Raw genomic sequence first — 26,192 nt, forward strand, 5'->3', positions numbered from 1 at the left:
TATCCAGTCAGTATACTCTCCACCACACATCTATAGTTAAAGTTTTAGATGACATGCCGAATCTTCGCTAATTCCGAAGGAAGTAGAGGTGCTGCCATGCTTTCTTTGTGATGGTACTTGTGTGTTTGATCCAGGACAGATGCTCTGAAATAATAACACTGAGGAATTTAAAGATGTTGACCCTCACCACATCTGATCCCCTGATAAGAACTAGCTCCTGAACCTCCAGTCTCCTCCTCCTGAAGTCAACAGTCATTGGTCTTGCTGACAATGAGTGAGAAGTTGTTGTGGCACCACTTAGCCAGGTTTTCAATCTCCCTTCGGTATGCTGATTCATCACCACCTTTGAATCAGCCAATGAGAGTGGTGTCGTCTGCAAACTTAAATATGACATTGGAGCTTTGATTTGCCTCACAGTCATAAGTGTAAAATGAGTACAGCATGGGCTAAGCATACAGTCTTGTGGTGCACCTGTGCTGATGGAGGTTGTGGAGGAGATGTTGTTGCCAACAGGAAATGACTGAGGTCTGCAAGTGAGAAAATCAAGGATCCAGCTGTACAAGCAGGTATTGAGGCTAAGGTCTTAAAGTTGATTGATTAGTTTTGAGAGGACAATAATATTGAATGCTGAGCTGTAGTCACTGAAGAGCATCCTGATGTAGAGTATGCATCTTCACTGTCCAGATGTTCTGGGATTGAGCAAAGAGCCAATGGAATGTCATCTTCTGTAGATCTGTTGTTGCGGCAGGCAAATTGGAGCGAATCCAAATCACTTTCATCCACTGTGACGAAGTGCACTGAGAGGCTAGTGATGAAATATATCAACTCCTGCCTGGAAAGTCAATTATAATAATCAAAAAGAGCAGGAGACCACAGAACAGATCCTTGCGGATCACCACTAGTCACTGAACTCCAGGCAGATTACGCTCCATCTACTACCACGTTCTGCCTTCTATAAGCAAGCTAGTCCTGAATGCATGCAATCAAATTTCTGTGGATCCATGCCTACTGACTTTCTGAATGAGTTACGATGGAGAACCTTGTCAAATGCCTTACCCAAACCTATACGTACTGTATCCACTGCTCTGGCTTCATTGACATGCTTTGTCAATGGTAAGCAATGGTGTCAGGAGGGTTTTGATATATGCACAGATATTTCAAAAGAAGTAGAGCCTGTTGAGAACACTACTGAAAAAGTTTCTTGAATTTTGGCTTATGAACATACAATTAAAAATCAAAGGCAAGGAAGTTATATACATAAGAGATTCTGCAGAGGTTGGAAATCTGGAGCATCACACACAAAATGCTGGAGGAACTCAGCAAATCAGGTAGTATCTATACTTTATACCTTATACTTTACTTTATACTTTATTGTTGCCAAACAGTTGATACTAGAATGTACAATCATCATAACGATATTTCATTCTGCACTTCCCGCTCCCTGGATTACAAATATCAAATATTAAAAATAGTAAAAATTAGTAAATATTAAATTATAAATCATAAATAGAAAATAGAAAAATGGAAAGTAAGGTAGTGCAAGAAAAACGAGAGGCAGGTCCAGATATTTGGAGGGTACGGCCCAGATCCGGGTCAGGGCTGTTCAGCAGTCTTAACACAGTTGGAAAGAAGCTGTTCCCAAATCTGCCTGTACAAGTCCTCAAGCTCCTGAACCTTCTCCCGGAGGGAAGAGGGACGAAAAGTGTGTTGGCTGGGTGGGTCGTGTCCTTGATTATCCGGGCAGCACTGCTCCGACAGCGTGCGATGTAAAGTGAGTCCAAGGACGGAAGATTGGATTGCGTGATGTGTTGTGCTGTATTCACAATCTTCTGCAGTTTCTTTCAGTCTTGGACAGGATAACTTCCATACCAGGTTGTGATGCACCCTAGAAGAATGCTTTCCATTGTGCATCTATAAAAATTAATGAGGGTTTTAGGGGACAGGCCAAATTTCTTTAGTTTTCTCAGGAAGTAAAGGAGCTGGTGGGCCTTCTTGGCAGTGAACTCTGCTTGGTTGGACTAAGTCAGGTCAATTGTGATATTGACCCCGAGGAACTTAAAGCTTTTGACCTGTTCCACTTGCGCACCACCGATGTAAATTGGGTTGTGCGGTCCGCTACTCCTTCTGAAGTCAACAACCAATTCCTTCGTCTTGCTGACGTTGAGGGATAGGTTATTGTCTTCGCACCATACCACCAGGTTCTTAATTTCCTCTCTGTACTCAAACTCATCATTACCTGAGATATGGCCTACAATTGCTGTGTCATCAGCAAACTTATATATTGAGTTCGATGGAAACCTGGCTACACAATCATGGGTGTACAGTGAGAACAGCAGGGGGCTGAGTACACAGCATTGTGAGGCACCGGTGCTCAGAGTGATTGTAGAGGAGAGCTTGTCCCCTATTTTTACAGCCTGGGTCCTGTCTGTGAGGAAGTTGAAGATCCAGCTGCAGAAATGAGTGCTAAGGCCCAGGTTCCAGAGCTTAGGAATCAGTTTATTTGGAATGATGGTATTAAAGGCAGAGCTGTAGTCAATGAAAAGGAGCCTTACGTATGCGTCTTTACTCTCCAGGTGTTCTAAGGAGGAATATAGGGCCAGAGAGGTGGCATCTGCCGTTGACTTGTTGCTCCGGTAGGCGAATTGCAAAGCGTCGAGGTTGACCGGTAGGCTGTGGTTGACGTGTGCCATAACCAATCGCTCGAAGCACTTCATAGCAATTGATGTCAGAGCCACAGGTTGATAGTCATTCAGGCATGCCACCTTGCTCTTCTTCGGCACTGGGATTATCGTTGCTTTCTTAAAACATGAGGGGATCTTAGACTGAAGCAAGGAGCAGTTGAAGATGTCAGCAAACACTCCAGCTAGCTCGCTATAGAGGAGAATAAACAGTTACATTTTGGGCTAAGACCCTTCATCAGGAAGTTACATACTGAAAGTTTGGAGAACACCAATTAGATTTCCATGAGAGTATAATACTCAGATCCGGCTGGCTTCTAAGCCCTCCAAAAATTAAAAAAGAGATTGACCAGAAAAGCACCAAGGATGAGGGGTGTCAGTTCACAGAGAAAACTGAGAATTCGGGGTTGTTTTTGAAGGGAAGCTGAGGAGGAGATTTGGAAGAAATGTTTAAAATTAATATCAAAGTAGCCATCTTCATTGTTAGATCTTTCAACAAGTGTGCAAAAAAAATGCAATTAGCCATTCTTTTTGTCAACCCACCGTGTTAAAGCTTTAAATAACCAATAGAAGCGTACCAACTAAAACTGCACAAGCCTAGGCTGAATTATCCATCAAGTCTATTACTTACTCACCTTAATACTACCGCAAGTAAGAAAGTAAGTCTCAAGTTTTGCTTTTGCAACTTACTAGATAGGAATTCCACAAATATTACTTCACATTTGCAGTGACTGAGGATAGACTCTCTCTGATATTGATAATGATTTATTTATAGGTCATATGTTTTATATCTATCTCCCTTGCTAAATAATTAAATATGAAATCCAGTGATCTTCATAGTTAATAATGTTCAATCCTTTAATAAATTCAAACATTTAGATAGACTGTGGCCCAACCAGTGTCAGTATTTGCTCTGTAGAAGAATAGATAATCTGAATCAAATTTATCAACCATATTCTCATATCCTTTCAAATTTTCATTCCTTCTTTTAGATGCATAGCTTTTGCCCCAATGACTAACCTGAAAATTGAATTCACACTTCAGGTGTTGGTTAAGAACTTTTCTATTGTTCCCTGAACTGAATATCTTTGATTTTATCTGTAGCTGCTGCCTTCATTCTCAGAAGCACTAATCTATCATCTGTCTTGAGAACAATATAAGAATTAAGAGAGAGTGTAGTTCACATGGCTCAGTACGTCTGCTCCATTATTCATAAATCACGGCTAATATGTTCTGAGCTTAGTTCCAGATCACTGTTTTCCTTTAATTCCCTTACAGATCAGCAATGTTCCACCTTGACCTTGAAAATATACAATGAAACTGCTTCTACAGCTCAATGGACTAGAGACTTCCAAAGATTTACATCTCTCTAAGAAAACAACTTCACTTCTTCACTTACTGCAACACAAAATGAGGCTTTTCAGACAATCTGGTGCATGTCTGTACCCAAAACAGCATTCATATCATAGCCATTCCCCTCTACTTTGCTGGTAAACTGATTCTTCTCATATACCCATCAACTCACCTTTGACCTTTTTTTACTTCTAGGGTTATATACTATTAAGATTATTTACAATATCCAATAAGTCTACCTGAATGTGTTTGAGATGTTGAAGGAAATTGGAGCACTAGGGGAAAACCCCAGCCATCAAAGAAAATATGCAAACTTCACACACTATTCTGGTGGTCAGGATCAAACCAGGCTGCATCATTGTGCTGTCTTATTTCCTCCTCATCTCTACTTTGAATGAGCAACCCCTAATTCTGAAGCTAGTTCTAGACTTAGCCCCTGTATTTTGTCTGTTCAAAACAAAATACATTATTTAAGTCTTCCTTCGCATTTAAATTTCCCTGACATTCTGTAAACCTGAACCTTCTGTTCTTCCTTGGCATTACTTACTTTCAGTCAGGGCGTAAGTTTTTTGTACTGAAATATATTACTTATAGAATTCCCTCCCCACTTTTAAGGACATTATCCTAAAATTTTCAATGTTCCCAAATAGTTTGCAACTATTTTCCAATGGTAAGACAATTCCTTTATGGCAGCATTTATAAATATGAACAAAACTATGGTCAAATCAATGATATGCAGTGAAAAAATGTACCACCACAACAGAATCATGTTGGACTCCAACCCACTTCTGATCACTTTTTTAAAAAATGACCAATTTTTGGTTCGGTTTTAATCCAATTTGCTATATACTCTCATTCAATACCAGTTTGCCCTGTATAATATTTCTCTAAGTAATACCCCATGAAGGCCATTCCTAAATGATTATATACATATACACTGCACCTAGATAATTTCTCCCTTCTACCACAACTGTCCATATGAACCTGCCATTGATACCATTTTGCTCATTTGGGAAAATACTACCATTTTCCCCTCCTCAAGCAACTAACCTATCATTATTCAATTAGCACTGGCTTTCTTTTGAAAAACAAGTACACCTTTATTTTAATATCACCAGTATATATTATGAAATTTATTAACTTTGCAGCAGTAATACAATGCATTAAATGATAAATGTAGGTAAAAATCTGAATTACAGTAAGTATATATATGCATATTAAATAAAGTTAAAATGAGAAGTGCAAAAACAGAAATAAATTTTAAAAATGTAGGGAGGTAGTGTTCATGAGTTCAATGTCCATTTAGAAATCGGATGGCAGAGAGGAAGGAGCTGTTCCTGAATCACTGAGTGTGTGAGTGTGTGCCTTCAGGCTCCTGTACCCCCTTCCTGATGGTAACACTGAGAAGAGGGCACATCCTGGGGGGGGGGGGGGGGTGGAGGTCCCTAATAATGAACGCCACCTTCCTGAGCCACCGCTCTTTGAAGATGTCTTGGACACTGTGGAGGGTAGTACCCATGATGGAACTGACTAATTTTACAAGCTTCTGCAACTTACTTCGATCCTGTGCAGTAGCCCTCCCCACACCATACCAGACGGTGATGCAGCCAGTCAGAATGTTCTCCAAAGTACATGTGTAGAAGTTTTTGAGTGTTTTAGGTGACAAACCAAATCTTTTCAAACTCCAAATGGAATACAGCCGCTGGACTGCCTTCTTTATAGCTGCATCAATATGTTGCAACCAGGTTAGATCCTCAGAGATACTGACACCCAGTAACTTGGAATTGCTCGTACTCTCCATTTCTGATCCCATCTTTCAGTCCTCTGACACATATCTGCAATCAACTGAGCAGAGCCTTGTTTCAAGCTTTACTGATTTAAACAAAGATGTTTGTAAAAATTTCAAATGATGCCCAATGAGGGAAATCTCTTACCAAAGTTAATGATCATATAACTTAAAGATTTTTTGTAAGTATTTTAGGTGACATTCGTTTAATGGGATAGAATATTTCTAAAGCAACTAGAGAGCATCCTAAAAGACTTTGATGATAGAAATTAGACAAAGATGTCCATCAGCTTTAATGAACAGATCAAGACCTGAAGGAGGTTTAAGAGTAACAACAAGATATATTTCCACTTCCAGAGCTGATGGGGAAAATAAGATCTAATATGGCTTTCTTTCAACAGCTCCCAGAAGTGCAGCAATGCTATTATAGTGATCTTACCTCAAAAGACATATTTATTGCCCATCTATTGTAAAGGATGTTAGCGAAATATCCACCACACAGTTTCTTAAACTCTTAATACAAGTTTAACCCTTATTGAATTGAATTGACCTTATTACTTACATCCCTCATATACATGAGTAAAAATCTTTACATCTGTCTAAATGTGCAATTTATGGTAATTTATAATAAATAATATGTATAACAGGACAGTCAATATACATAGAAATACAATGGCATCAGCATGAATTAATCAGTCTGAAGCTTGGTGGTAGAAGCTGTCCCGGAGCCTGTTGGTCCTGGCTTTTATGCTGCGGTACCATTTCCTGGATGGTCGCAGTTGGAACAGTTTGTGATTGGGGTAACTCATGTCTCCAATGATCCTTCGGGCCCTTTTTACACACCTGTCTTTGTAAATGTCCTGAATGGTGGGAAGTTCACATCTATTGATGCACTGGGCTGTCTGCACCACCCTCTGCAGAGTCCTGCGATTGAGGGAAGTACAGTTTCCGTACCAGGCAGTGATGCAGCCAGTCAGAATGCTCTCAATTGTGCCCCTATAGAAAGTTCTTAGGATTTGGGGGCCCATACCAAAATTCTTCAGCCACCTGAGGTGAAAGTGACGCTGTTGTGCCTTTTTCACCACACAGCCAGTATGTTCAAACCATGTGAGATCCTCATTGCTGTGGATGCCGAGAAACTTAAGGCTGTTCATCCTCTCAACCCCAGATCCATTGATGTCAATAGGAGTTAACCTCTCTCTATTCCTCCTGTAATCCACAACCAGTTCCTTTGTTTTTGTGATATTGAGGGAGAGGTTGTTTTCTTGACACCACTGTGTTAGGGTGCTGACTTCTTCTCTGCAGGCTGCCTCAGTATTATTTGGACCATCAGAATACTTACTCCTTTGACAAAGCTTTCAATCAACACACAGTTACTACACTGATGACAAATATTTACCAGATACTAGAAATAATCTATTATTGCCTGTTTTTCAAAGGGGACTTTCACAGCATTCAGAAAGGCTGAACGATCAGAAGACTCTTACATACCTTTACACAATCCAGCAACTTCATAGAATCCAGGGTCACAGTGCTCCAGACAGCGGCCATTCTGCAGAACTCTGCTCTTATTCTTGCAGATCTCACAATGATCAGGAGACTGTGTACAGGTCAGGCAATCAGGATGGCACAAAACTATCAAGGAAGTAATGAAACAGAATCATGGATGTCCTGCAATGTGAAACTAATTATTTCCACAGACATTTCCATTTCTCCACTTATCCTTCAAACAATACTTAAAAATTGGATTTTTAACATTATTATTTCATGTATGTTCATAGTCTAAATGTAGTTTTTGATGAAGATTGTTAGTATTTTGAGAACATTATCCATGCATCTGCTTCAAGGAATTACCAGGAATTAATGTCAAGCAAAGTTAGCATTCCTGCCCTCTTAATCCCTACTCTACCCACCCCCTTCCCTGTTACTGGTGACTTTAAATCAATCTGATTCCTATAAATTTGGGATCATCAACCTGCAAGTTCAAAGGTGTTTAAACAGGAGTCAAGAGCAATGTCTGGACAGTAAGTGCAAAAATTAAACAAAGAAGCCTAAAACAACTTTGGACGAGGGAAAGTACTCTTTGCCAATTAGCAGGGGAAGGAGAGGATGCACATTTAACTGGGAGAGTTAAGAAGTTGTACTTTAAAAGGGAGGAGGTCAAAGAGTGAGGGAGTTGACTGCAGGAGCAGGAGCTTAATTAACTGTGCAAAGGAACCATTTCTGTGCACTGGATGTGAGGTGTGATCTGTGAAAGATAAGCATGTGAATAGTGAGTATGAACAGCAGGGAAACTGGAGGGGAAAATCACTGAGGAGGATGGTGACTGTGTTGGCAAATCAGGACTGTCACCTTTCTCTTCACTCACACTCTTGTTGAGGTTTTGAAAAGCAAAACACCTCTCTGGTGCTTTCAACATCACTTAAATATCCATCAGTTGTGATGCACCTTGAAAAAAATATATGCAATTTTAATATGAATATTCAATGTTTTCCCTGAGACAGTTCCCCCTCCTGAAGAAATGAAGCAGCAACTGGAACAGTAGTTGGAGAAAGCCAATGGGATGGTATCTGCTGCCTGCAGCCTAGACTGGAATGATCCTGTCACCCAATTAGGTTCAAATTCCCTTTCTGCTATTTAACGTTTAGTATCCACAGGAAATTTAAGCATTTTTTCTTCCTAGAGCTCTTCTTCACTACTAGCAGAAAAGAAAGTGTTTTGTAATGGGAAGAAGGGAATTAATTCTAGAATTAAAAGTAGGAGTGGCTTTTTGATAAATGTGTGTGGGTATATTGCTGTTATTAAGTGAAAAACTTACAACATTCATGTTCACTGTCAATTACAAATGTGTATCAGTGGTAAAACTCAGCATCTTTCTTTCATGTCTTTTCTATACTTGAAGAGACTTCTCTCTCCTGCCCTAACTTCAAGCAAATATATTCCATAAACTACCAAGCACTCTGATCTTTGCTAGCCTGTAATATTCCACTGTTATCACAAACCTATTGCATTTATCTCTTCTTATACAGTCTAATGTTAACATTGACCTGTTCCATCTCCAGTTCTGTGAGTTTACAGATGGGTGGAGGGCCCTGAGGTGGGATCCACAGACGTTAACACAGGTGGGACAGGTGGTGCTTGACAGGGCAGATGGGTGTGTTGTTTACACCATTGTTGTTCCATCTGCTTTTTTTTATCATTGTGACGTCTCAAGGTATCCTCTTTTCTTTATTGAGCCAAGGATTCCCTAAAGGGATTTTACGCTTTCGAGACTTTCTAAATGCCTTGAAGTGTTTTCATGTAATTACAGGATGACAATCAGGAACAGATGTCACAAGTGTGGACATAAAAATGTAAGGCCACAACACGAAACTGATCTACATCAATGAGATTTAGTTGCATATGCACTGCACTCTGCAACTGCTTCACTTGAAGGCGGCACTTGGTTTTTACTTCCTTATCAGTGAGATACAATCTTCCAGAATCAGCTCATCAGACCTTGAACAGAGACAATAGTGGAACAACATAAGGAGCTGCCTGTGCACTGTTCCACACCACTTTACTTACAAAGGGAGAAATGGAGAAATCTCATGGGGAATTCGAGAAACTGTGTGTGTCAGCTAGCAGTAACAACTAGAACACTGAAATAAAAAATGCCGAGTTCTACACAATAAAGTAGAGGCATTGAAAAGACATGTTACATGTAGACTAGCCCCCTGTAAATAAAGATACAGAGCTAAACAAGAAAAATGCTATTTTTTCTAGTACCGAAGTATGCAGGAAGAGATCAGTGCACAAGTAACAATAAAGTCCAGAATTCAAACTTACTAATTAATTCTACAAAGAAACAACAGGAAATTAGAAAATTAACATATGAAAAGTAGAAAGTAGCTGTAAACCCTAATCTATAGTGGTATTCTTAACAAATCACACATTTACAATGGAGTCTCACTATATCAACCACCTGAACTGAGTGTTGTGCCTACAATGTTTTGTACAATAACATTTGGTAGGTGAGGCTCCAGTCAAACACAAATATGCAAGATAACAACAGGTTCTGCTAAATATTATTCTGTGCAGTCCCTGGAATTAATTCAACTGTGTTAACATTTCCAAATAGTTGATACTGTTGGTGGGATTACATTGTGCAGGGTTTTCATCTGCTATAAGATTACAGTTCTGATCCAGCCTCTACGCAGAGATACAAAACACAAAACACAGATGAGGTGTGAGATGTAGGAATGCTGGGAGACCACCTATCTCCCTGATCAACATCAAGGTGCGGCTCCTTAGAGATTGTGCTAAGGAATTGCATCTACAGCTGGAAGACCTTCAGCTCATTCAGGAAAATGGGATGGTGATAGATAGGAGTTACAGGGAAATAGTCACCCCTATATTGCAGGAAGCAGGTAGCTGGGTGACTGCCAGGAGACGAAAAGGGAATAGGCAGCCAGTGTAGAGCACCCATGCAGCCGTTCCCCTCAACAATACGTACACCACATTGGATGCTGTTTTGGGGGGGGGGGGGGGGGGGGTGAATGACCCATCGGGGGAGGCCACAGTGACCGAGTCCCTGGCACTGAGTCTGGTTCTGTGGCACAGAAAGGAAGTGGAAAGAAGAGGAGTGCAGTAGTGACGGGGATTCCATAGTTAGAGGAGCAGACAGCAGATTCTGTGCACGGGAAAGAGACATCAGGTTGCTACGCTGCCTCCCAAGTGCCAGGATCAGGGATGTCACAGATAAAGTATACAGCATTCTAAAGGGGGAAGAGTGAGTAGCCAGAAGTTATGGTACAAATTGGTACCAACCACATAGGTAGGAAATGGGAGTAGGTTATGAAGAGTGAATATAGGGAGTTAGGTACAGCAGAAAGCTGAAAAACAGGATCTCCAGGCTAGTAATCACTGGATTGCTACCTGTGCCACGCGCCATGGAGGGTAAGAATAGGATGACTTGGCAGATGGATGTGTGGCTGAGAAATTAGTGCAGGAGGGAGGGTATCAAATTTCTGGATCATTGGGATTTCTTCCGGAGAAGGTATGACTTGTACAAATAGAAAGGGTTACACTGAGCCGAGGGTCACCAATAGACACAGGCAGGTTTGCTAGAGCTTTTGAGAAGAGTTTAAACTAATTTGGCAGGGGACTGGGAACTGGAGTGACTAGGCTGAGGATGGATCAGTTGGCAAACAAGTAGATGCAGTATGTAGTGAGTGTGTGAGGAAGGAGAGGCAGATGATGGAGCAAACTTGATGTCAGTGGAATGAGTTGAAGTGTAACATGGGGGGAAAACATCCCACATGAAAGCAGGACTCAAGATGTTGTATTTCAATGCACACAGTATAAGGAATAAGGTAGGTAAACTTGTAGCACAATTGAAAGATTGTCAGGTATGACGATGTGGGCATCACAAGCTGAAGCAAGATCATAGTTGGGAGCATAATACCCGAGGATACACGTTACATCCAAAGGACAGGCAGGTAGGCCGAGGGCATGGGGTGACTCAGCTGGTAAAAAATGAAATCAAATTCTTAGAAAGAGGTGATATAGGATCGGAAGATGTGGAATCCTTGTAGGTAAAGTTAAGAAACTTCAAGGGTTAAAAGACCCCAATGGGAGTTACATACATGCCTCTGAACAGTACCCAGGATGAGAGATGCAAATTACAAGAGGAAATAGAAGTGGTATGTGAAAAGGGCAATGTTACAACAATCATGGGGGATTTCAATATGCGGATACATTGGGGAAAAGTAGGTTGGTGCTGGACCCCAAGAGAGGAAATTTGTAGAATCTGACGAGATAGCTTTTTGGATAGATTCTGGTATGGTTCTGGAGGACTGGAAAATTGCAAAAATCACTCTACTCTTTAAGAAGGGAGGGAGGGGCATTAGTAAGGAAATAGGCCAGTTAGCCAGACTTCAGTGTTTTGGAAGTTGTTGAAATCCATTATTAAGGATGAGGTCTCAGGGTACTTGGAGGCACATGTTAAAATAGGCCAAAGGCAGAATATCTTCCTCAAGGGAAAATCTTGGCTGACAACCCTGTTGGAATTCTCTGAGGTAACAACAGGTGGCATACACAAAGGAGAGTCAATAGGTGTTGTTCACTTGGATTTTCAGATGGCCTTTTATCAAGGTGTCACACATGAGGCTACATAACAAGATAAGAGCCCATGGTATGACAGGAAAGATACTAACATGGTTAGAAGATTGGCTGTCTGGCAGGAGGCAAAAGGTAGAAATAAAGGGCACCTTTTCTGGTTGGCTGCCGGTGACTAGTGGTGTTGTGCAGGGATCAGTGCTGGGCCTGCTTCTTTACACATTACGTGTCAATGATTTGGATGATGGAATTGATGGCTTTGTGGCTAAATTTGTGGACGATACGAAGACAGGTGGAGGTAGTGTGGAGAAAGCAGGGAGTATGCAGAAGGCCAGACAGTTTGGGAGAATGGGCAAAGAAGTAACAGGTGGAATACTGTGTAGGGAAGTACATGGTCATGCACTTTGACAGAAGGAATAAGGGCAAGAACTATTTTCTAAATGGAGAGAAAATTCAAAAATCAGAGACGCAAAGTGTCTTGGGAGTCCATGAGCAGGATTCTCTAAAGGGTAACTTGCAGACTGAGTCAGTGATAAGGAAGGCAAATGCAATGTTAGCACTCATTTCAAGAGGACTAGAATATAAGAGCAAGGATGTAATGCTGAGGTTTTATAAATTGTTGGTCAGACTGTCCTTGGAGTATTATCAGCAGTTTTGGCTCCCTTATCTAAGTAATGATGTGCTGGAACTGGAGAAGGTCGAGAGGAGTTTAAAGCAGAGATGAGGAGAAATTTCCTTACCCAGATGGTAGTGAACCTGTGGAATTCAGAGCCACAGACGGCTATGGAGGCCAAGTCATTGAGTAGATTTAAAATGGAGAATGATTGGCTCTTGATTAGACAAGTGTCTCAGGTTACAGGGAAAAGACAGGAAAATGGGGTTGAGAGGGATAATAAATCAGACACGATGGAATGGTGGAGCAGACTCGATAAGCCGAATGACCTTATTTTTGCTCCTATGTCTTATGGACACATATAGATATGCACACGAGGACAAGCTTACACATATAGCCCTGTACTTATATAAATGCAATCGCATATCTGAACTCATGTTTACATTTGTACTAGCAGTATTCTTAATGAATATGAAGAGGATTTGTGATTATGTTCAAACAATGTGAAGGTCAAGCAATTAGAGCTATAATCCGTGGCATACCTTTTGATATGCATAATTCAAAGATATACAATCTAAGATTCTCTCTACTCTGTTATCTTCTGTCACTACTAATGGTTCCTCTGCCCGCTATCTTCCATACCTGGTTGGCAATCAGGACAGCATTCCCCATTCACTTTCACAGCAAGGCTACCAGCAGGACACAGAGGGCAGGAGCGCTTATAACAGGTCACCTGTGAATCTCGACATTCACATTCTTTACAAGGACCTTCATGCCATTTCTCTCCATTCTATTTAGTGAGAGATTTAAAAAGAATATTGAATAAGTTAATAAAATAACTCTGGTCTAAACCGATCAGAGGTCAATGTGCACAAATCATTGACTGAGTAGGAGAAAGAATACCTGTATTCCTGTAATTATATCTTCTATTGATAATTTTAAGCGATAGTATCCCATAATTTATTAAAATGGGAAACTAAAATAGTTACTATAAAATAGTGGTGCGATTATATTCACTGCTATGGAGAATTCTCTTGACAATTCCACTTTTACACACACTTGATTCACTTTCAAATTAGCAAAATCACAGACTACATTACACTGCATAAGATATTAAATTTTGTCATAGAAAACATCATTCAGGAGAACCTGCTCTTATTTGATATAGGGAAAGCAGGTGACTGATAGCTATGCAGACAAGCAGTATAAAGTGATACTAAAGTGCATTTTTAATGCAAAGATAGTAGTGATCAGAGAATTCAATGCTGGAAAAGCAGTAAGTTCACAAAATACCAAATAATAATAAAGAAGTTGGCATTCATTCCGGCTTAGATTTCCTCTGATTGGTGAACCACCTGAGCTCACCTGGCCCATGGTTGAAAGCCTGGACTCTACTGGAGTGGATCTACCCTTCCTGCCCGATCAACAAAGCCCAGCACAGCACAAGGAACTGCTGATTGAAACCAACAGGTCCCAAAGGTTCCAAGTTCAAAATAAATATAGTATCAAAGTACATGTATGTCACCATATGGTACCCTGAGACTGATGTTCTTGCAGGCATTAAGAGTAAATACAAAGAGGCACATAGAATCAATGAAAAACCGCACACGAGACGGACAAACAACCAATATGCAAAAGTGAAAAAAGTGAGTAAATACAAAAAATAATAATAATAATAAATAAATAGGCAATAAATATCGAAAACATGGGATGAAGTGTCCTTAAAAGTCAGTCTATAGATTGTGGGAACAGTTCAGTGTTGGAGTGAATGAAGTTGAATGAAGTTGAATCAAGAGCCTGATGCTTGAGAGTTAATAATTGTTCCTGAACCTGCTAGTGTGAGTCCTGAGGCTCTTGTACCTTCTTCCTGCTGGCAGCAGTTTTGTTGGCCTAAAACACTTTTCTCCAAACTTACAGGATGTTGGAACCGTAATTGAGCCTAAATGCCCTTGAATAATTCTGACACTCACAAACAGTCAAGAATGCCTGTTTTTCTTTTTACAATCAAAGAAAATTAAAAACTGAAATATTTTAAAAAAAACAAAGAAGTTGAATAATATATTAAAATTAACTCAATTAAAAAAAAGCAAAATTACTTTCTATCTCCTCTGTTCCACCAGCAGCTATTTCGACACCAACAGAATCAACAAACTCATTCGTAAGGCCAGTGATGTTGTGGGGATGGAACTGGACTCTCTGACGGTGGTGTCTGAAAAGAGGATGCTGTCCAAGTTGCATGCCATCTTAGACAATGTCTCCCATCCACTACATAATGTACTGGTTGTGCACAGGAGTACATTCAGCCAGAGACTCATTCCACTGTGATGCAACACTGAGCGTCATAGGAAGTCATTCCTGCCTGTGGCCATCAAACTTTACAACTCCTCCCTTGGAGGGTCAGACACCCTGGGCTAATAGGCTGGTCCTGGACTTACTTCCTGGCATAATTTACATATTACTATTTAAATATTTATAGTTTTATCACTAATTATTTAAGGTGCAACTGTAACGAAAACCAATTTCCCTCGGGATCAATAAAGCATGATTATGACTATGACTATGATCCAATGGGAATGAATGGGTCTCTTGAAATATTAGATTTGTGCAGCCAAGTTGACAATCTACAGTACTGGGAAATTCTTCGAAGTCTGCAATCATTAACCTACTACCAGCACATCCCCCTCCCCCACCACCAACCACACAACTCTGGACCCCGTGAAGAGTAGAGTGGTGAAATGTGTTTGGCGCAGAATCAATAACCAGCTGGCTTGAAGTTCAAGACTCCAGCCTTCACTTAGCAATTCCTGTTAAATATTCCCAGTGGAGCTGTGAGCTTCTATTCAGAAATCCCAAGCCTCTACTAAAGTGGACTGGGTTTCTACCATTTACATTGCTCCTCACTCTTTGCATATCGTCCTCTCAGAGTTTCATTGCCTCCAACCTCACACAGGTGTCAGTGGGACTAAAGCCTATTCGATGACTTCCTTCTGAGTTACACTTCGCTAAGGTACCAAAGAAGTCACAAAAGGAACTACCTACCTGCAGGTGTTTTTCACCTTTCAAATCTGAATGGTACATCTAACAAATGAAAAGAAATTGCTCATAAATGCTGCAAAAAAGTAATTTCTATATAAACATCTCTCCTGATGTCAATCTGGTTGGGCAGACAGCAGGATCTGCCCAGCTTTATTTCTATTGGAATTAATGTATAATAACAGGGATGAAGTAACAGGCTGGAACCCACTTCAACAAACCACCACCCATAGAGTAAAGATGAACATTTAACCCAATCTGTTTTGCTTCTTTCAACCTAGTTGAATCTAGAAGTAAATTTTCCCAGGCTGCTATTTCACACAGTATCTTCCAACATTTAACTCTGAATCATTGCCCTGTAATGTGCATTATCAATTCTTAATAAACCAAAGCCTAATTTTAGCAAATGCAAAATTAGGCTTAATAAAATCATATTTGTCAGACGAGCTGAAGATGAGAACTGTCAATCTCTGAGAAGTATATTGAACCACACATACAAATAGTGGGATGGCAGACTGGTGCAGCTGGAAGAGCAGCTCCAACAACCGAGGTTCAGTCCTGAGCCCATACTGACAACGTAGAACATAGAATAGTAGGGTTTGTAAGTTCTCCCTTTGACCATGGGGGTTTCCCTCCAGGAACTCCCATTTCTTCCCACATGTTAACACATAGGAGTGGTCGACTATTTGAGCACTACATCCTTCAGTGGCATTAACGCCTTGGCCTGCCCAAGGTAGTCTTTTCAAATCCAGGGGGAGTTGATGAGTGTATGGTACAAAAACTGAGTGCCCGATGCCTGGTGTGGACTGAGCGGACTGAGGGACCTGTTTCTGTGAAGTGTAACACAATGACAGGTAGAAACATGAGAAGTTCTGCAGATGCTGGAGCAGCACACACAAAATGCTGTAGGAACTCAGCTGATCAGGCAGTATCTATGGAAAAGAGTACAGTCCACATTTCAGGATGAAACCCTTCGGCAGGACTGGACAGAAAATAAGGTGTTGTTCCTCCACTCTGAGGGCGGCCTCATTGTGGCACAAGAGGAGACCATGGACCAACACGTTGGAACAGGAATTGGAATTAAAATGTTAGGCCACCAGCAAGTTCTGCTTTTGGCAGATGGAGTGGAAGTGCTTAGCTATGACAAATATACTTGATTAAATATTGATAAATGTTTTACTTATTATTGAATGCTCTTAGTGTTTAGGCTTTGTTTAGTATTTAATTTTTTTTAAAGAAAATGAAACCTTTATTTGATTTTTCATTATTTCTGAATGTCAGAGAGATCACAAATAAACGGATGGTAAGGTTGTCCATGGTCTTTCAACCGATGGAGTTGAATTTCAACCAATTCGATGGAGTTACATGGCACAAGACCACAACACTACACCATGTCCCAATTACAACAATCAGGACAATTCAGTCGTAAAGTTGAACCTGATGGATCTGCAAAAGTTCAGTTCTTGCCTGCTACCCAGATCTGTGGTGTGCCTGGGTGACACACAGGGCACGAAAAGCCAAGATACCAACAGGTTGGTAGCCATCAGACACATATTCAAATAACTGATCTGTATCTCTGCAGAATGGGTTTGAAATTAGGTGCTGGTACTTCTACAGTCACATGTTTCCCATTAAAGATGCCCAATAATTTGGAAAATCCATTCACTATTAGCTCTCCTCTGGATACTACTGAATTGATTCAACCAAGACTACTGTGACCAAGGAAAAGAGTTTCACCTGATTGTCACATGTGCAGAGAAATGTGTGATTTACATCAAAAATCTCCGCGAGATTTGAGCTGAGCAGCCTTCAAGTGTGGTAACACATCCAGTGTCCACAACTCACGAACCCTAACCATGTGTCTTTGGAATGTGGGAGGTAACTGGAGTACCCAGAGGAAGCCCACACATCGTGGAGAGAATGTGCAGACTCGTTACAGGCGAAACTGGGAACTGAACCCCGATCCAACAGTTGGCACTGTAATAGCATTACGCTAACTCCTACGCTACAGTGTGACCCCCAAAAAAGCAACTTGGTGAAGAAGCAGTGTACTAGGTGAAATACTTAGCAAGTAGTCTAAAACCAAACACAAGAGATGCTGGAAATCCAGGCAACACACACAGAATGCTGAAGCAACTCAGCAGGCCAGGCAGCATCAATGGAAAAGAGTAAACTGTCGATGTTTCACGTTGAGACCCTTCATCAGTAGTCTAAGTATATTGTCTTTCCAACAGCTTGACTCCAAACCCATCCACGGCTAATTACATATTTTTTAAACCAAACTGTACTTTGCAAGATCAAAAAGATTAATTGACTAATTACACTTCAGTTATATTTTGACAATAAACAGAGGGACATTTTAAGTGTAGCTGAAATCTACTTAAAGTTTCAACTGGCAAAAGTTAATCACAACTATAAGTCACCTGTAAGCCTGCACTGTTTCCAGCTTGGCTTTGTTGAGTAGGCTGGCTTTCCCCAGTGCCAACTTGGTTTTCTTGCTTTAGTCAGCCTGGCTTTGTTTCCAGCCCTGTATGCTGAATGATATATCCAGACAAAAGGGTTGTATTGGATGGAAAGAGAAGCAAGTAACTGCTCATGAGTTGCTGCACAAATGTGGGATTCCTGTTGGCTGAGGCCTTACTCAAACTCTCAAGTATTTTCTGGGATATAAAAATGGGCCCTGAATCAGAATCAGAATCAGGTTTATTATCTCCAGCATGTGACGTGAAATTTGTTAACTTAGCAGCAGCAGTTCAATGCAATACATAATATAGAAGAGAGAGAAAAAAAATTAAAAATAAATAATAAATAAAATAAATTTTAAATAAATAGTTAGTTAGTTGATCAATTAATCAATTGATGTCCTAATATATATTAGGAACAAGCCCACAATGGCACATTACCAGGACTAGGTATCACATATTATGAATAAATGAGCTAGGAATTTGCAGGCTCCTCCAATCTTGTTGTAGGGTTTGGAGGCGTACCTGCCTCAATGACCTAAAGAGCTATGCTGGCTGGAGTAAGAGCCTTGTGCTTTGGCTATTGGTGGAAATCCCAACCATGCCAAAGGGTAGAGGCCAGACTAAGAGTAGTCCACCGGTCCTCCAGGTTCAGGGGTTCAGCTCAGGACTAACAACCCTGACAAGTCAAAAAAAAATTGTTCCGGAAACAGCAATGAAGAATCCCTCTAATATCTGTGTGTAAAAGTACTGAGGTCCCTGAACCACACCTGGGACACAATAGAGAAGATGGCCAAGGATAGACAGAGATAGGGAACCTAAATTGCTGCCCTAAGCACCAATAGCATAATGGGCAGTAAGTAAGAAAAAAAATTAAAACTGTGCTAAATTTTAAAAAATGTGCATTTGGGAAATAGTTAAGATTTCAGCCCAAAACACCGACTGTACTCTTTTCCTAGATGCTGCCTGGCCTGCTGAGTTCCTCCAGCATTTTGTGTGAGTTACTTCCTGGACACGTTTCATTTAGCAAATCAATCCATTTTTTCCTCATTAAATGTGTTTCACCAAGACTAGTTATTGCTTATGTTTAGAACTGCTGTCTAAACATAAGCAACACCAGAACACCAAGGGACCATGAATCGTTTGCTGTGTTTCACCAAGACTAGTTATTGCTTATGTTTAGAACTGCTGTCACCATTCAAACACCTGGTATTTGATTGTATTTCTGAGCATAGTGTCAATTTCATGGTACCCACCTCTGCGCCTTGCTCTTCATGAACACAGTAACTAGTCACCAGCACACATTCAGGACAGCATTTTCCAGGGAAATGCAGCAATTCTTCATCCTACAGATGATTACAAAGATTTACTCAAATCAGGTAATTACCACAATCACCAGTGTATGTAAATGCAGACTTATTAGGGTGTACATTAATGTATATATTAGGCCCTGGGTTCTGGTACCTCTGCTTCACCACTGCAGTAAGAGGTCAGTATGTTGGGTAGGATTGTCATTAGCATATAGACAGAGCAGTTTACAGCAGCAGTCCAAGTTCAACTAGATTAACTCATTCTTTGGACATGCAGAGATACAATAAGAAATCCAGCATGACTTCACAGTGGAGTTTTAATTGCTGAACAAATGCCCTGTTCTCTTCTGGAGGGGTTGGGAGTGTCAACAGAGAACAGGCCTTTCATTATACAATTCTGAAAAGATAAGGTAGCAAAAATCCTTAAAGTCATCCATGGTTGACCAAGTGTGTGAAATGGTAATGGGATCAATAAAAGACATAATATTGCTAATGAGCAAGTTCAAAAGGACTCTACATGACTGCACCTTACATCCTAATTGCATGTTCTAATGATACTTTTATCCAGCAACTCAAGGATTACTCTACTCATTTAAATATTTTAGGGATTCATTCATCGGTGTACTTCAAAGACTCAGTAGTTTTCTAAGTCTAACATAAGAAGTTAAAGGCACAATATCCTCTGTGTGAGAACACCAAGGGACCATGAATCGTTTGCTGTGTAAGAATAATTGACACCATTCTTATAATTACTGGGCATGCAGTGCCTTTGTTAGTAATAAATAACGTTTATTATTCTAAGTTGTTTCCTCCCTTCTTCTGTGCACAAGACGATACTAAAACAAAGTAATTCAGAAGTCTACCCACATTAGTTCCGTGATGTGAAGATAATTGTCAACCACTGAACTCAGCATCTTACTATTTCTATGAGGTCATTCAAATTGAAAGAATCAGAGCCACACCATCATTTTTCAACAAGACAGGCAGAGGGAGCTCCTTACCCACAAGCACTCCACCCTGGCACACTCTGCTGTTTGGCAGAGTATCTGTCCTTTCTCGCACATACAGAACTCGCAGCCAGTCATATTCCACATCTCTCCATGGTACCTGATGACACCTTCATACTGGCAATGTCCTTTCCCAAGCACACATTCCTCACAGCAACGTCCAAATCTTTTGACTTTACTCTGCCCCTGTAGATATAAAAATATTGGTATAGGATATCAAAGTTAGATTCCTTTGGCATCTTGAGGAGATTTCAAAATGCAGGGAGAAGGATTGGGGGGGGGGGGTTAGGATTTAGAAAGAATAGATCTGAGAAACTGGAAGACCAAGTGATTCCAAGTTGAATGAAGGCTCCTCCTTGAGCACCAAACCAAAGCTAAGGTGCAAAGAAGAGGAAACCAGGAATCAAAAAGAGCAGAGATCAGAAAGAGTAAGAAATCAGAGGCTGGTGGGATTGAAGACAGGGACTGACTTTGACTGATGCCAGCTTTTATAACTGGAAAGAGATATATCTTCTCCACCTTCACCAAGTAATACAGAAAAAGCATTAATCTGCTTGAGCTTGCAAACTTCAAGATTTTTTAAGCTATTCAAATTTTCCAGGGCCCAAGAAATTCTTCAGGCAAGAAATAAGTCCAGAGCTGTTGAAATCTGAGACATTCTATCATTCCAATTCACCAAACATACCTGAATGCTTTGGCTTTGTGAAGACTCTTTTATTTTGTCACATATATGATAACTTGAAAATGTATTCCAGCTAAGTTTCCTTTTAATACATACAGTATAAAACTAATTTTTGTTAATGGATTTTAAATTTATGAATGGATAGAAAAATGCTCACATTAAGTTTGCCTATTTGATATTCTGACAGAGCAAAAATGCCTTTTGGACAAGTTTTAATCTCTTTAGTTAATTGCTGATCATTTTTATATTGTAATACTTATGTGATAACGTAATCTCAATATATTCTAGCTATTGTTTTAGAGCTGCCATATTGCACAGTATTGACTATATTTGGAAGCCACCAGGAAGCATTTAAAATTGTTACATCCAGTAAATTCTGTATACCAATTGATGATAATCTAGCACTAAGAAATGGAAGGTACTGCTGATTATGACTTGCATTACCCATCTATTTGCATCTATTTAAAAGTATTAGTTTTAATATAGTGATGAAAAATGATAGAACAGGTCCACAGATCGGAGTTCTAAACTCGAGCAGGACTAATTTTTGGATAATTATCAGGGAACGGCACAAATGGCAAATGTGAGGCTTTTAAGCATGTGATATGTGATTTGTTCCTGTTAGGGTGAAGGGTAAACATGGAACATTTAGGGAATCTTGGCTGACAAGAGATATTGAGGGTCTGGTCAAGAAAAAGAGGGAAGCATACAATACAATTAGCAGATTGGAAATGAGTGAATCACTTGATGACTATAACAAGATTCAGAAGACTCTTAGGGAAATCAGAAGAGCAAAGAGAAGATATGAGATAGAACTGCAGGTAAGGTTAAGGTAAATCCCAAGAGGTTCCATGAGTAAAAGAAAGGGTCTGGGGGAATGGGTCAGGAGAGAGTAGGTCCTTTTGGAGATCAGCAGGGCTAACTATGATGAGCCACAGGAGATTTGTGACTTACAATGAATAATTCGCCTCAGTTTTTACTGAAGAAAAATTCATGGTTGGTAAGAGATAAGGGAAACAAGAGGAGATGTTTTGGAGAACATCCATATTACTGGGATAGGTATTGGCCTGGGATAGCCTTGCAACACACTAAGGTAAATAAATCCACAGGGCCTGATGAGTACATCATCAAACTTTGTGGAAGGCAAGAGAAGAAGCTGCAGAGGCTCTTGTCGTGATGTTTGCTTTATTGTTAGCCACTGGTGCAGTTGCTGAAGGCTGGAAGGTGGCTAATCTCATTCTGTTATTTATGAAAGGTAGCAAGGACAAGCGAGGAAGCTACAAACCAATCAGCCTGACATCAGTGGGGAATTTACCGAAGGGAATCCTGAGGGACAGGATCTACCAATATTTGGATGGGCAGAGTCTGATTAGAAGGAGTCAGCATGGTTTTGTGTGTGAAAAGTTGTGCATGGCACACATTTTAGACTTATACTATGTATGGTAGGGAACGACAGAGTGTAAAAGAACAGAGGGATTTAGAGGTACAATGCAGTTTGGTGAAAGTGGTGACACAGGTAGACAGGATAACAAAAAGGTATTTAGCACAGTGGCATTCATCAGTCAAGGCATTGGATATAGGAGTTGGGGCATTATGTTGCAGTTGTACAAGTTGTTGGTGAGGATTCACTTGAAGTATGGAGTGTAGTTTTGGTTACCCTGTTATAGGAAAGACACAGTTAAACCACAAAGAGCACAGAAAACATTTATGAGGATGTTGCCATGCCTAGGGGGTCTAAATCATAGGGGGAGGTTGGCTACGCTATTCTTTATTCCTTGGAGTGTTGGGGAGTGAAGGACTATCTTAAAGAAGCACTTAAAGTTTGAGAGGCATACTGTAGTTAAGGTGGATGGTAGCAGTCTTTTCCATAGGGTAGGGGAGTTCAAAACAAGGAGACACGAGATAGAGTGAGAGGGGAAGGATTTAAAAAGGATCTGAGGAACAGGTTTTCCATACAGAGGCTGCTGAGCATTTGGAGTGAGTTGCCAGAAGAAGCGGTTAAGGCAGGTAAGATAGTATCATTTAAGAGGGACATGGAGTAATGGAGCTTGGAGGGATATGGTCCAAACGTAAGAAATTGGGACTAGCTGGATGGGCACAGTGGTTGGCATAGAATGTTTGGGATGAAAGGCCTGCATCCTTGCTGTAGTGTCCAAGACTCAGACTCTAAAATGTACCTATGCATTAAAGCCCTGATCAGAAAAAAACAAGAATATTAGAAAGAATGACAAATTTTCCTCCCTTTACGTATTTCAAACGTTTGTGTAAAAACTACTTTCCCTTTTATTCTTCAAACTCTTGGATTTGTTCAACACATGAGTGAAACAAGATTAGTAAAACAGTTAAGTGGGTTGAATTGTAGCATTTCCTTCTGCCTTACACCTCACCAGACTCACAAACTTCTCCAAAATCAAACAGGCACACCAATCTGAAGTTACCACCCAAACTCTCAAAGTCATAGCATTTGTAATTACTGGACAGATGAGGGCATGGAATGTTTTGGAAACCCTCAATAGGCCCATCTGCTAGGTTAGCCATATCAAACGACAGGTGGGAGCGTTTAAAGCTGTTCACAGCCAAAACATGTCCCTCAATCGTTATGACAAATCCTTCCGCTATGCACCCTGCAAAACATATCACTGCATGATGTAAATGTGAAGATTGCTTAATGTCATTTAACCATTGTTTCCTATAGAAAACCCCCAAGTACAGTAGTCAATTGATATTGCTGCTCTTACCTATGATTACCAGATTGAAACACAGGTCTTTTGTTCAAGTACCTGTCAAGGTTGGTGAGCTTTAGACCAGATTCCCTCAAGAGGATCTCAACCTTGTCATGGTTTGGAGGCTTGCATGCCTCAATGACTTGGACAGCTATGCTGTTTAGAGTCAGGGCTTTATGCTTTGGCTCTTGGTAGGGTCACCCATGCCAAACAGGTCAAAGGATAGAGGCCAGACCAAGAGTGGTCCACTGGTCTGGTCCTCCAGGTTTGGAGGTCCAGCTCAGGGCTAAAAACTCAGACAGGTAAAACAAAATTATATGGAAACAGCAATGAAGAATCCTTCTCCGACTGAGTGTCACAGTATTCCTGGGTCTCCAGCCGGGATCAGCATGACTAACGGTAGTGAAAACTGAGAGGTAGCTACTGACATGATGGAGGAAGCCCTGAACACCACTAGAGATGGAGGACATTCACTGCTGCCCTAATCACCAGAAGCATAATGGGCAGTAAGACAGACCAGATTCCAGAAGATTAGCAACTACAATTCAACTCTTCACATTAATGAAAACTCCTTGAATAGAAAATGCCAGAAACGCTCAGCAAGTCAGGCAGCAAACGTGAAGAGGAAAGCAGGCTGCTTTATCATTCCACTGATGCTCTGCCCTGATGAGTTGTTCCAACACCTTGTCTTTTTGTTCCAGACTTCCAGCATCTGCTATCTATTTTTGCTTTTTACCAGATACACAGTAATCAACTGAGTTGTTCATGCATATGTGGGAGAAAGCTTTAGCAGCTGAAGTACAAGGACATGATTGAAAAATATTGACTTCTCAGAATCAAAGTCTAGATAGCAGCAATTTAAATAGAACAACAGTCACTGAATGTTGGAGCTGGCTATTCATTTATGAAACCGATCTGATCTCAACCCATCTCAGATTCAATTAGTTCATTTTTAGTTACTAATGAATGCACCCAAAGGAAACATAGAGTTAACAGCATAAAGGACGTATATTTAAATTGCTATATTTCAGGGCCTAGGACCAACTCCCAGAAGTGCATTGAAGTGGGAGGTCTCTGACACAGCTGCTGCAGGTTTTAGCAGAAACTTAAATGATGTCAGTGAGATTTGTATTGGAGCTAATTACCAAGAAGCACATCTGGGGAGCCAGCACACTTCTCTTCCACACACCACTTAGAAGAGATCTTTGTTAGACTAGCTCACTCACATAAATATCGAACTGTACTGACACCTACAAAAATAGTCTGGGGGATGTGCAAATGCATGCCAGATGTCACATAGTGGGATTGCATGCCGTAAATCCCGGAAAGCTTTCGAATGAGCACATCTGACTCTCCTGAACTCAGGTGAAATAACACTAAAATCCACTCAGTAATGTCACTAAAATGTCACACTTTTTTCCTCGAGGACAGCAACCTGCCATTACCTTTTCACAAGTCAGTGCTGGGCACATCTGCGTAAAACATCTTATTTCACCACGGTCACATATGCAGCTGGTGCATTCACCCTTTTCCCATTGGTCACCATGCTGCAAAACAAAGAACGGCTTATCAAGAGAGATACTCAACTTATATTTCACCAGACCCCCTGTAGTATAATTACACTGAATGGAATGAATTATCTGGCAATTAGGGTGTTAATGATTTCTTTACTTGCTCCCAATTGAAAAGCAACTAGTTGAGTGTAATATAAGATATTTTAGATTCTTTTTCTAACATATACCTCCAAAAGTGTTTATAAACATCTGAGTTGTGACATTTTTAATCATTGTATTGGCCTCTCCAGGTCCAACAGGTGGTGCAAATGTCTGTCCTAAACATTTTTTTCTTGTGATTGCAGGATCCTGTTGGACATTGGTAATACAAAATACTACATCCAGTTCACTGGTTCACTGGGGAGACTTATGGTTGGTTGGTAGCGCAGTGAGATCAGCGCCGGGCTCGAGAACAGAGGTTCCCGAGTTCGATCCAGTGACAGACCGCTCCCGAGCGCGCTTTCCATCCGTGCCAGGTTGATGTCAAGCGCACAACTTGGCCTCGTAAAATAATACTGCGAAATGTCTGTGCGAGGAGTGGTGCCCCACACAGCCTTCCGATCCGCGCCTTGTAAGGCATGAAAATGCCCGACGCAGGCCTCTCAGGCATGAGTCAACGTCATCATCATCATCATCACTGAAGTTGTGTGGCCTCCATTATTGTACGCTTCAGGCCCTCAAGCCGCACAGTTGCCTGTTACAGTACGCAAAGAAGGAGGCATCAGACGTGGTGGGAAGGGGAATGGGGGGGGTGGGGGGAGACAGAAGTGTGATGGGCATGCTGGAATCTGTGCTGGATTGGGAACTGGCCCCTGAAGGCTGGCTCTCTCTTTGATGCTGTTTCCCAATGTTCGCCCCCGGAAGACAAGCTGGAATGCCTTCATCTGCGGCTG

General features: G+C 40.8%; 1 protein-coding gene across 3 annotated transcripts in view; it reads right to left on the bottom strand.

The window, feature by feature from the left end:
- Nucleotides 1-26,192, bottom strand: part of fras1 (Fraser extracellular matrix complex subunit 1) — a 564,498-nt gene that overhangs the window by 309,547 nt on the left and 228,759 nt on the right. For all 3 annotated transcript variants that reach the window (XM_072253146.1, XM_072253145.1, XM_072253147.1), the window contains exons 8-12: nt 25,192-25,293; nt 20,336-20,527; nt 19,281-19,370; nt 13,172-13,319; nt 7,309-7,452 (exon numbers count right to left, since the gene is read on the bottom strand). In XM_072253146.1, the coding sequence (XP_072109247.1) occupies nt 7,309-7,452; nt 13,172-13,319; nt 19,281-19,370; nt 20,336-20,527; nt 25,192-25,293 (676 nt within the window). The remainder of the gene's footprint in view (nt 1-7,308; nt 7,453-13,171; nt 13,320-19,280; nt 19,371-20,335; nt 20,528-25,191; nt 25,294-26,192) is intronic.

Source organism: Mobula birostris, chromosome 3 (genome assembly GCF_030028105.1).
Source record: "Mobula birostris isolate sMobBir1 chromosome 3, sMobBir1.hap1, whole genome shotgun sequence".
Lineage (NCBI taxonomy): Eukaryota > Metazoa > Chordata > Chondrichthyes > Myliobatiformes > Myliobatidae > Mobula > Mobula birostris.